At 35.9% G+C, this 12,820-nt stretch overlaps 1 protein-coding gene across 3 annotated transcripts; it reads right to left on the bottom strand.

The window, feature by feature from the left end:
* Positions 1–708: 708 nt before the first annotated feature.
* LOC127093560 (rab GTPase-activating protein 22) lies at positions 709–4,862 on the bottom strand. 3 transcript variants are annotated; one of them, XM_051032505.1, is made up of 12 exons: positions 4,696–4,862; positions 4,314–4,506; positions 3,645–3,740; positions 3,175–3,278; positions 2,693–2,871; positions 2,476–2,598; positions 2,304–2,392; positions 1,956–2,061; positions 1,743–1,840; positions 1,364–1,618; positions 1,180–1,263; positions 709–1,081 (listed from the first exon to the last, which is right to left on the bottom strand). In XM_051032505.1, exons 2-12 carry the CDS (start codon positions 4,437–4,439, stop codon positions 1,064–1,066), a joined length of 1,278 nt encoding a protein of 425 aa, XP_050888462.1. In that variant the 5' UTR covers positions 4,440–4,506; positions 4,696–4,862; the 3' UTR covers positions 709–1,063. The 3 variants fall into 3 exon arrangements, with proteins under 3 accessions (XP_050888462.1, XP_050888461.1, XP_050888463.1); XM_051032504.1 differs by having other exon boundaries at positions 4,601–4,830; XM_051032506.1 differs by lacking the exons at positions 709–1,081; positions 1,180–1,263 and having other exon boundaries at positions 1,364–1,629; positions 4,601–4,830.
* Between the last annotated feature and the right edge of the window lie 7,958 nt (positions 4,863–12,820).

Below are 12,820 nucleotides of genomic sequence, written 5' to 3'. Positions count from 1 at the left end.
GCAATGCATACTTCTAGTGAGTAAATTAATATATGCTTCACCAATTTAATTTCTAGAATTGAGGAAATTTACGATAAGAGAAATTCATCAATCCAATTGATTCATGGATGAGAGAAAGGGGAGAGATATTTTTAAAAATTATATTTTTTTAAATTAAAAAATTGCTAAAAAATAATTTTATTTAAAAGAGTAATAGATTTTAAAAAAACATTTTTTTTATGAAATTTAAAAAATAAAATAAAATTTTTAAAAATAATAAAAATATTTAAATTCTTTTTGAATGGATGTTCGTCAACTAAAAAATTGTTAATTGATGGATTGAATTGAATATATCTTTTAATGGATGAATTGGATTGAATTTAAAAAAAAAATATTTAATGGATTGTTTTGATCCATCAATTAACAATCCAATCCATTTATTTTACCACCCCTAATTTCAAACGCTCAAACGCATATGAGATCAGGAACCCGCAGATCAGGAACCCGCGGATATGGGTAGATGGGAAGTGTAATATACCCTGTCCAAACCCTTTCTATAATTATCCTTAGTTGAGATTGGAAACTTAAGAAAACATGAGAGAAAAAGGAGAGATCCATTCAATGGCTAATTGAATTTGTATGGAACTTCAACTTTATAGTAGTGTATATAGATAGAGTGACTAAAAATCTTTCCCTAGCTACCACTACTTGAGTAGCAAACAAAACATATTTGACAATTTTGTAACCATTGATGTGATAAATGTTGCCTTATGGAAGAAACAAAATTATTTCCTATACTACAAACATATGGAGGTTTACATTACACAAGCCAATGTGATAAATAAAAGTTTCTTCCCCCTAACAATCTCAGCAAATGAATTGAAGAGTTTATATCCAATAAAACTATTGTTTTCTGGTTCCCTATGTCTAATGACATCGACATTGAAGAGTTCAAAGAATTAGAGTCATCATGTGAACCTGGTTGCAATCGCTAAGAAAAAAAACAACAAAATAAAGAAAACAATGGATTGTCAGGAGCAACCGAAACCTGGGAAGATCATACAGAAAATCTAATGTTGTTCGGTCATGCCTTCTTGGTGGTCTGCATGAGTAAAAACAGACACTTAAAACTGTTCTCAAATCAAACTGACACCAAACATGCGAAAAAATTGAAGTATGGTAGGAATGAAATAAACTTACCTTGAGCAGGTATCTTTTCTGAAGTTTCAATGCTTCATCACATGCCTTTTTTGCATCAAGACTTGAGGTTATGTCGCCCAAGATCTGAAGAGATAGTTTCACGTGAGATACATGTAGGAACACATGAAAGAACTTGACATCTATGCATACATATATAGTAGGGGTGGAAAGAACGAGAGAGGACCTTGACAACGTCATCCACACCCTTGGCCTCGGTTAAAATCCGTTTATTTTTTGTCTCGAGAACACTAGCAACAAGAAAAACAGCCAGTGCACTATTTTCCTCTGTATGTCCTGCCTTTAAATATTTTCTCTCAAATTTTCCGTATTGCTTCAGAACTTTGTCATTTGCTGCAGGTGTCACGCCTTTTGTTTTAGCACGCTCTGGGTCCTCATACCTAGTGAATATGTTCGGGTTGTATTCCATGCCCCACATCAACTGGAAACAATCTATATTATGTCTTAAAATGAGCTATTAACTTGAAATACTCTCTATCTCATCATAAGAATCAGAAAAAAGTTGCTCCTCAAAGCATTACGATGTCGTAGGATTTGATCCTTACCTCCCAAAGATACAAAGTGTCTGCAAAAGAAAATTCTCTTCGGAAAAGAACCATCAGCATGCGAAATGCAAAGAGATACTCTCCTCCATCTAAATCCTCTGCAAAATTAAAGATAAGGGTCGGTTGCCTCCTCACACATTTATACAGAAGAATTTGAACCATGAAACTATTACTCGTGACATATTAGAAATATCCAAAACAAGCTTTACCTACCAAGGTGATGATGAAGCTTCGGATCAACTGTTTTTATTATCTGTGAGAGTGTACCCAACTGAGATTGCACCCCCATTGAACTTGCAGTGCACCTGAAGTTCTCTCTCTGTTATGAGACATGGTCAGGAATGTAAAAACCACAGAAAATTCAAGGGTATATTTGGTTTGAGAAAATGTTCTCCCTTTTACTTCAAACTACAAAGTATCGCCGTGTTCTTACTTTGTTTTCTTTTTTTCAGATATTTGCATAAAAAACAATGAAAAGAATTGTTTAAAAAATTGTTTGGTGAGCATCTTGACCTATAACTTTTAGGAAAAAAAATTTCCTGCATGATATGTCTAGCGTACCATTCTTCGCATCGCACGGTCAAAGCACCAATAGCAATCTGCTTCATTCTCAATAAGGATAACCAAAGGTGAGCAAATATCATTCATTCCTGCAAAGGAAATAATCCATTAAGAAACTTCTTGAAGCTCTTTCAGTTTAACATTAAAAACATTGAAAGGTATAGTAATCCACCTTGTACATAACCAATATCATTGTCCAACCAAGCATAAATCGACAGAACATCCCAAAGTTTTGCTTGATTACCTTCATCTTCGTAAAAGACAAGTGATCGATCTGTCCGAACAACATCCAGACCTACAATGCAAAATAATCAATTGCCATCAGGATACTCATTAAACCAAAAATAAAAATAATAAAAACCAGTATTTATGCAGCAGCATATGCTTACCAATCTGATGTAATAACTGTAACCACTGCGCAACTTTCTTATCTGGATTCGTGACGGTTACCAAAGAAGGATCTGTTGGCTGGCCATCCTCATTGAGGAGGGGTGTTGTAACAAATTTTCCACTACCAAGGACTGGGGCTATCTTTTGACACTCAGCTTTCCACATATCATACTGCCCCCTGAATAATTTACAAAAAGATTTCATGTTTTGTGTGAATACTTAATATTTTATGGGAGATCAAGTTGTTAGAAGATATAAAAATTTCTTGATTAGTTTCCATATTTCTTTTCTATTATCATAATTTGTTTTTCTATTTAATCCGATTAGTCTCCTAGAACCCATACCAATTGCATTCCCTGAAAAATAGATACACGAACTCAGAGGACCTAAGAATATCATAGTATTATTGATGTGCTCAACTTCTTTTAATCCCCAGTCTCATTTTCTAATCCTACAGAAACACATTTAATTGAAAATATACCTCCGGCGTTGCTTGAGCTCATTCCGTTCATCAAATGTACTGTTAGGATCATAACAACCTAGTAAGAACTCCATTACCACCCCTTTGATTGAAGGATGGACACCCTACATAATATATGGAAATAAACACAGCAACAAGCACAAATCAGAAGGAACAAAAACTAGAATAATATATGACAATGATATGATATATAATATATAACAATGACTGATTGTAACTTTTATTGACATGTTGTCATAAAAATCCATATGATGTCAAATGATTATGAAAAATCACATTGTATACTGTCTCTTTCACATGGAAAAATGTCTGATGAAAGTGGAGGGAGTATCATCACTAAAGTCTACAACCTATTGGGATAGAAACGCCTTGCAATTGAGTAGTCGTTACCAGAGAGATTATAAACACCACAAATATACAGAGAAACACACAAACAGACTAGCAATGCAAGGGTAAACAATAAAGGTTACCCCTCGCTGTATTCGTCTCAGCACTTTTGCGATATCCAAACGACCTTCTTCATCAAATGATGCTTGCCATCTTCTTTCACTTAAAGTCTTGCCATACTGCGGAAGTAAAAACAGTGGATAAAGCACAATACTTGTTTTAATAAATAAAAAATTAAAACAGCAAAGAAAAAAATATAGAGAACTAAAATCACCAACTCACTCAAGTATATATATATATATATATATATATATAATAAAAATATTGGTGGAATCGAAGATAACTAAGGGAGTCATTGAGTTTGTACAGAGTTAGTTACACCATTAGACAAAAAAGCTGATAAGTGTTCTTAAATAGGATATGGCAAAATAGGCCTATCAAAAAGAGTTAAAACCATTGGATATAGTCTCAGCCAGTATTGTCAAATAGTAGCCATAGTGGCGCTATGGCGTAACAAAATTTGAACAAATTGACATTGATCTGCTATGTGATGATATTTGGTACAAAGTGTTATCAAATAGTAACAATAGTGGCACTATAATTCAAATAAACCTATATATCGCGATCAGCAATTGACACCACTTATCGTAGCATAAACTTTCAATCTTGCAATAGCTTTAGGACATTGCTAACATTCAATCAAACATTTCATAGGCATAAAAAAAAGCAATAATAGAGAATGTAAAGCAGACCCTTGGTTTAAAACGAGTTGTTGGAACATCAGCTTGGCATTCTGGTCGAATGGGGTAGAAATCATTCAACTCCCTAGTTCCAGACCTCTTCATAAGAACACTCCACAGCCCCCCACAACCAATCATCCACTACACCGAAACCTCTCAATGTCAACTCGGTTGCTCCATATTAGAGACCCATCACGATCAATTGCTGATATTTGAAGAAACACACACAAAAATTAGTTTTTATATATTGAAATGAAAACAAAAACAAAAGGGTAAATTTGATTGTTGTTTGGTATTACCGATGATAAGGTAATCTGATTGTGAATCTGTAAGCAGCTTTGTAAAAATAATCCGGTTGCGAAACGCGATTATTATGAAAAGAGAGAGGAAATACCTTGGCGATTTGGGAAACGGTGAGATTGAATTGGAAGAATGTGGGAAGATGGTGAGAAAGAGAGAGAATGGAATGAGTGTTGAATAGAATAATCCGCAAAATGGAACAATGATTGATGTTAGAAGAGACAAAGACAAAATACTATAAGGCTATAATTATAATATGTGTGTTTTTTCTTAACGGTTATTTGCATTGCATTTTCTAAAGACTTTTTGTTTTTTTTACAATCATTACAAATATCATTTTCACAGATTTGTTATGTTGGTTCGGGGGCAATTTTGGAAAAAATATCGTTTTCATCGACATTCTTATTCCTAGTTGGTGTTTTCAACTTATTTTTCAAACAAGCAACAAAATGTATTTATGATTGTACTATTATATTTTTTTTTTAAGAAAGTAGGACCGAAGTTAAAAGAAAAATTACATGGCCATCAATTTAGGAGGAGAGACTTCAATACAATAAGGAGCTGTAAAATGAGTTCGATTCGTTTAACATGTTTGTTTTGTCCGCACTTTAGTGTGGGACAGACCAAGAGTTTAAATCTGCACATTCTAATGTGTCTATCTCGTTCTGCCCTAATTTTTTTCGGGTCTGACCAAGGTTTTAGGCTCGTACCCTCAACTATGTCGATCTGTCCCACCCTATTTGTTATGGGTCTAAGCGGGGATGGCATGCCTGTTTGTCAACCTTAAATACAACCATCTAACAAAAGAAGAGAAATTTGAGTAGGAACTCATCCATAAAGCATCAAATTCTCATGAGCAACTCTAGTAACATGTCGTCACAAAATTCTAGGGCTAAACAAATTCCCATCATGTTGTTTCTTATTTCTCCATATCCAACGTGAAATTTTGTTTCTTAGAGGATAGATGTCGAACTTGATGCTTCGACAACATATTCAACAAGATACTCTAAAACTACAACACAAACAAATAATAGATGATGGAGCAGAAAAGCAATAAAGAACATATCAATTGTTTATCGAGTTCGATGAAACTACACATACGTCTGGAAGATTGAGTGGATCGACCTGCTCTGATACCACTATGTAACACCCTAATTTCCCGACTCGACATTTAGTAAAATAATTCAATTTTTAACTCAACACTTAGAGTGTCACACATGTTTTATCCTAAGTGTTAACAGTAAAGTTTGACATATAACTTCTCAACAACAAATGAATAACAAAGTGGTTCAACAACTTCAAAGTGAATAAGACATGTAACAATGAAATATAGACAACCATTCCCAACTGTTACATATCAGAGCGACTCCATTAAAGATATGAATAATAAATAACTAAAGAGGCATCAACGTTGTCCTCTAGCTCAAGCAGCTACCCCTCTACCTGATTTTCTGTAGTCTAGAGAAGTACATACACCACAACAAACAAACAGGAGTGAGAATACGCAAAATATATTGATGATGCAAAACAGAGCAAGGGTAATGTATTCATCAAAACCATCAATCACACGCTTATTCACAACAATAAATAATCATAATGATTACTCGATCACACATGCAAGTATGTATACAAATGTACCCACTGCCCGACTCTACATGCAAATGATACCAATTTGGACATCAGAGGTATGTTACGGATTTTCGTCCATACTCGATCCCAGTTTCCTCTTCTGAACCAGAGCCCACCATAATCGTCATTGGTCCCCACTACTAAATCAGTAACGTTTCACTAATCCCATTACTAAAATCAGTTACTCACTTCGGCTCCCCACTTCTGAACCAGAGCTTTCCATAATTTTCACTAATCCCCACAACTGAATTAGTAACGCTTTATGATCCCATCACTGAAATCAGATAGTCGCCCCCCGATCCCCACTTTTGAACCAAAGATCACCATAATCGTCATTGATCCCCACTACTGAATCAGTAACGCTTCACTGATCATATCACTAAAATCATATACTCTCTTATGATTTCCACTTCTAAACTAGAGCTCACCATAATCTTCACTAGTCCCCCCTACTGAATCAGTAACACTTCACTGATCCCACCACTAAAATCAGCTACTCGCTCTTGGTCCCCACTTCTGAACTAGAGTTCACCATTGAACCTAAGTCCATACATCTTGATGAATGAACTCAACAATAACATGAAATTATGATCATTCACAATCGGCCTCACTTCTGACCATGCACATTGCCAATAAGCTCATCACCTTAACATAACAAGTATGATATGCAAATATATTCAACAATACATAATCATACAATTATATCCATATTCCAAATGTTATTCAATTTCTCATAATATTTTATCAGAATAATATAATCTCAGCATCAACAACAACGTCAACATCTCTCCTCATCGGGTAATCATTAATTCAATCAATCACAACAATCAAAACAAAATGATTCCAGCGTCATTAACCATTAATTAGTGTTACAAAACAAGTAACAATGTATAATTACGTCCTCAAGTATACTATTAACCTCTAAGGACCTTACCATGAGGTAGTACTACGCATTAGCTTTTTAACTTTTCAACTTGCGCCTCAATTGGAGTCATGTAACTCAAGTTATGACGAAAAAAATATCTGAACAAAATCAGCATTGTCTGATTCAAATCATGTTGTTTTCCTGATTCAAATCAAATAGGCCAGAGGTGTTTTTTCTTTCAAATTTTGACTCATGATTTAAATCATGTTATAATACTGATCGAATCAAACTTGGCTGCAACATTTCTTTTTGCTAAATTTTCTCGAGAATCTCACTCCCAAACCCAATCTCTCCAACCTAAAATTATCTCACTTCAGTTTTAACATGAGTAGTCACACCTACTCATATAACACACCAATTACACACATATTTGGCATATTAACATCAATTTATCATAAAATCACCAATTTATTCCAAATCTAAGAACATGTTTATCACACTAAAACCCCATAACATAAACATTCAAACTCAAATTTACATCATACACGAAATTCATCAATAAAATAGGGCATGAATTTCATATGAATGACAACAAGCATGATAAGTTTCACCCGATATCATTCAAAAACTCATAAAACATCAATAATGGAGAAATAAATAACAAAAAGCTAGAGGAGGGTGAGAATCCCTCTCTACCCTTCATGCATTTGACACCCATATAAGAGTAGTTCTCCTTCACCCCCCTGTTGGCATGGAATTTTAACATCATCGACTTGACATAAGGAAAATGGATTCATAAAACACTTAATAGAATGATTATGCGTGATAGAATTTTGATGAGATGGATCATTAACCAAGGGCGTTGAAGTTGTTATGTTAAAATCTAAAGTTGGGAACTTAGAATGTTTTCTTAGATTGTGTTCTTAGGAATTTGTTTATGTTCTCAGGAATTTGACAAGGATGGCATGGTCGATAGTTGCAATTTAAAGTGAAACGCTAAGATCAAATTGTATAACTATTTTTTTGTCTTATCCATGCAACAAAGACGCATGGAAGCCAACCAGAAGGGTGGAAACCATGCAATTGAATATGTGTTGATCGCTAGAAATAGAGTTGTTGTAGGTAGTTATTTATGCGTTGGTATATATAGGGATTCTAGTGTTAGGATTCAGGGTGACAATATCATTACAAAAAACTCCATAAACTCAAAGTACCTAGGAAAAAGTGAGAAACGAGTTAGTGAGAAAAACATGTATGATCCTGCACACCACCCTTTACATATTTAAGCAAAATATTTTTCTTACTCTTTACATTCTTGTTCAACAATTCCATTGTCTTTTTTCTTGCATTTTTACAAGGATCGTGACCCTGTCGAAATCCCTTAATTTCCTTTATAAGTTTTGACTTTATTTTCTTACAAAGTTAGAATCAATGCTACATTTACAACAAACAGGCAAATGCTCTTTTAAGAAATTTATGCCCATATGTCATAGGATTCACTTGACGATCCTGCAAGTAACTTTTCTAAGAGACTAGCGATTGTACCAAAATTAGGGGTAAACAAATTGGCACGCCCAGTGGGACCTTTGTGCAAAATAATTATATTCAATCGATGTGTTTTTCTCATATAAATTGTTCTTCGTGCATGAAAGGTTCTTGCTATTTGTGTGTGTATGCATTTTAGAAGTGGAAAATATTTTCCTAAAATGACAAGTCCATCTACGGATAACCCTACTTCTAACTCACAGAACAACTTCCAAAATATAATAGAACAATCACTCGGATCGATGGTTAGAGATGAGGTTATTTCAGCACCTGTCAGAACGACTACTCCATTGGTGTCATCGACACTAGCGTAAGGGGAAATTCCCCCACCATTAGGAAGTCTCCCATTTAATCCCACGATCATAAGACCAACTTTGGGGGACCCTATGATACTTTTCTTTCCAAAATTTATGCTTCCTATGGGCAATAGAGAGTACCCATAATGTATGCCAACTATGATGCTAGCAAACCTTTATTTTAATGCGTCATCCTACGCATATAACACAATGGTTGTTGTGCCACCGTATAACCCATATCATGCCTCAAGTTCGATAATAAATAACCCCAACCGAACGACACCACTCTCGGGAGGGTCAAATTATCCACCCCAAACGACGTCGAATTTGAATACGACATCCCTAATGTCCATGAGGTAACAAATGTACGAAAGTAACCACGAGATAGTTAACATGTTGATCCAACAAATTGGTACGGTGTTCAATCCCCTAGTTCAGAATACCAACCAAAGTTATGAATTGTTAGATAATCAGATGGGTCGAATAGTCGATTTCTTCGATGCTCCTCGGGTCCAAGTAATGACAACTCTTAAAATCTCAAATTCCAAGCAGGTGGAGTCACCTGACAATGGGCAAGCCCTTGTTAACCAAGGCCAATAACAAGTGGGAATTCGACATACAGATCCTCCCATGTAGAGAGAGGATGAAGAATACTTAGGTCAAAATAACCCAAGGCCAATAATGATAAATAGAAACCAAGATGTCGACCAAATACTTAGAAATGTACAACAAAATAACTTTAGGGGGGAAAATAATATAGCAAACATGGTCGAACATATCCTAGTCCAAAATGCCTTAATGTCCTCTATAGGCCTAACTTTGTGTCACCGCTGTCGGAGTACGTTCGACAGACAGAACTTCTCAGGGGATGGAAAGTCCCTAAATTCACCAAGTTTGCTGGCAAAACGAATGAGTTTATGGTCGAACATGTCGCTAGATATCGAATTGAGGCAGTCGACATAGAAAATAAGGAGAATTTGAAGATGAAATACTTCCCAAATTCTCTGACAAAAAATGCCTTTACCTGGTTCACCACACTCCCTCCTCATTCCATACATAGTTATAGTCAACTAGAGAAAGTGTTTCATGAACAGTTCGACACGGGCTAGTTGAAAATTAGCCTTAAAGAACTGGCCAATGTTAGGCGTAAAATGGTTGAATCAATTGATGACTACTTGAACATGCTTAGACTTCTCAAAGCAAGGTACTTTCTGCAAGTCCCTGAACATGAGTTGGTATAAATGGTTGCAGGTGGTCTAGACTATTTTATTAGGAAGAAGTTAGACACTCGGTATCTAAGGAACATGGCCTAATTGTCGGATAGAGTTCACCAAGTCGAGCGATTAAAAGTTGAGTAAGCCAGGTCGAGTAAGTATAACATAAAAGAAAATATCGCCTATGTAGAAACGAATGGTTATTTGGAGTCAAACTCATTCGAAGAACGCATCGAAGAGATTAAGGTTATGTGGCAGAACTTAAGTCAGCACCTCTATATGTTTGTAAATTATTGAAACCTTCAAACGAGAAAAATCCCACTGAATCCAGTAAAATAAGAAGTTTGTTACCAAGACATATACTTTTGATATAACAAAATGTGACGAGATTTTTGATTTGTTGGTTACTGATGGGCAGATTATAGTGCCTTCGGAACTAAAAAATCCCCCATTAGAGCAAAGAAAAAAGAGAGGTTTTTGTAAGTACCACAATGTTTTACGTCATAAAACTTCCCAATGTGTGCTCTCCAGGGACTTGGTGCAGAATGTGCTTAAGGAAGGAAGGTTGCAGTTTATAGAGAAGTCCAAGGCTTTAATGAAAGTGGACTCTGACCCCCTATGAGTTGAAGAGGCGCATTTTGCTTAACCTATCAAAATCCTGATGGTCAAAGCTACTGAGGGCTTAGACATGGAAGTCAAACATGTTGAGCATAATACTGCAGGAGACGTTAATGAAAAAATGAAAGTGGTTTCCCCCCAGGCTGAAGAGGAACTCATAGACTTTTTAAATCGATGCAAATTGAATAACTCCAAGGTTATGTTATGCCATAGGTGTAGCACAATGTTTGATGAGAAAGCTGCGAAGGATCTTGAAAATGCTAGACTCTCGGATCCAAGGAAAGGTAGCAGGGGTGGATCGACATCTCGATTCATTTTAGATAAGAGAGGTGTTCTGAAGCTACACAAAATATACCTGAGCGCATCGCACGCTCAAAGATACAACAGAGTCTCCATCAAACTTTATTTATTCCTTAAGGAAAGGGAAAACATCGATAAAACTCGGGGGAAGAGAAAATAGGGTAAGGAAGTCGGTTATGCAAGGAGGAGGTATTAACATCCCTCACATTCATTGTAATCAACGGGAACCGTTTCAACTGTTCTTTTCCAGAATGAGTGTTACTATCTAAAGCTTAATCACGAAAAGTTAAAAAGGAAAAAAGAATAATAAATAAATATGCTCGCGGAGGATTGGGGCCCTCGTGCCTAGGTATCCTTAGAGTGCAATAAGGAAATCAGAGCTTCGTAGTTCGTGGAACTAAGACAAATGCGTTAGTTATTTTTAATGAACAATATTAACATTTGTGTTCTACTATTAACTTGCTTGTATGATCGAGCATCGGAAACTTAACGTTTGTTTGTTTGGGATAGAATGGATGCGCTTGGGTCACACGCTAGCAGTTAAACATTACTTGTATGCTCACACATGGAGGCTTAAGCTTCATTCACGTTAGAAGAAGTAACGTGTCCTTTCTGAAAAGGTTTTAAACAGAAAATGAAGCCCAAAGGTAAAAACTGAGTTCGATGGTGAGTTTGTTTTTATTCTGAAAAGAAAGTCTTAGTTAGAATTGTACTAAAGTCTATGAACGAAGGTGAATACTTTGGGTGGCTAGGGCCTACGCCTCATACTCAAAGGCACTCTAGACAAGGGTATGAGAAACTCCATCTCATAATTCTTCATTGCTTAAAGCCCATTGCGTACAATTCTAATTGTATTGTTAATTATTTTGATAGCCAACCAGCCACATGGTATCTTTCGTAGTCCCAAGTTTTGATGATAAAAGTATTAGGGGTAAGGAAGGCTTTCCATATCTAGACATATTCAGCTTCGTGTTTAATCGTGAAGGCAGGAAACTCTAATTTGAACCACTCTTGCACATAGTTTTGACTTGCAAAAGGAGCCATCGGCGGAGTGAAGGTATGACGCGTTGCAAACATCATGAAGTATTTAGTAAAAGCTTTTTGCGTCGAGTGTGATATATCTTCATAGGTCATTAAGGCAAGTCTAGTGCCTTTAATTCGTTGGTTTTTAATCTCTTCAGCTTTATTGATTGGTACATCCATTTGCAGGGAAGATTCAAACATGGCATTCAACCAAAGTTGGAATAACCAGTAAGGACCAGCAAGTAAAATATTAGCCGCATGGATAAGGTTTTTTAGGGTGTAAGTTACAAGGCCTAGTGATTCATAGAAAGAACCTAGTATTAGTTAGCCCAAACCCACGTTTCGACCATCATGTAGTTGGTTGGCTAAAGTAAGGAAACTTTTAGCCACCTTCAAGTATTTGCAGTAAAAGATAAAACGTGACAACCACATTGTCAAGAAAGCAATGTGCTCTTTGTCTGACACTCCTTTAGTTTGGGTGTCATGGTGATCAATAATGAACTTGACGAAGCTAGCACATTTTTGGTCGAAGTTAATGGTATTTTCATCCAGTGCAGTTGGGTCGAACACTTTGCTAGTTAGGAAAAGGCCAGTGATGGCTGCCACGTCAAATAAAATGAGTGTTATCATCCTACAAGGCAATTGAAAGGTGTTTGTTGTACCTTCCCAGAAGTACAATGCTGATATAAGCATATTTTGGAAATATGGAGGGACAATCCTCGACAGCTG

The sequence above is a fragment of the Lathyrus oleraceus genome, chromosome 6 (assembly GCF_024323335.1).
Source record: "Lathyrus oleraceus cultivar Zhongwan6 chromosome 6, CAAS_Psat_ZW6_1.0, whole genome shotgun sequence".
Lineage (NCBI taxonomy): Eukaryota > Viridiplantae > Streptophyta > Magnoliopsida > Fabales > Fabaceae > Lathyrus > Lathyrus oleraceus.
Note: the sequence above shows the minus strand (reverse complement) of the source record. Positions and strands in the feature narration are given on the sequence as shown.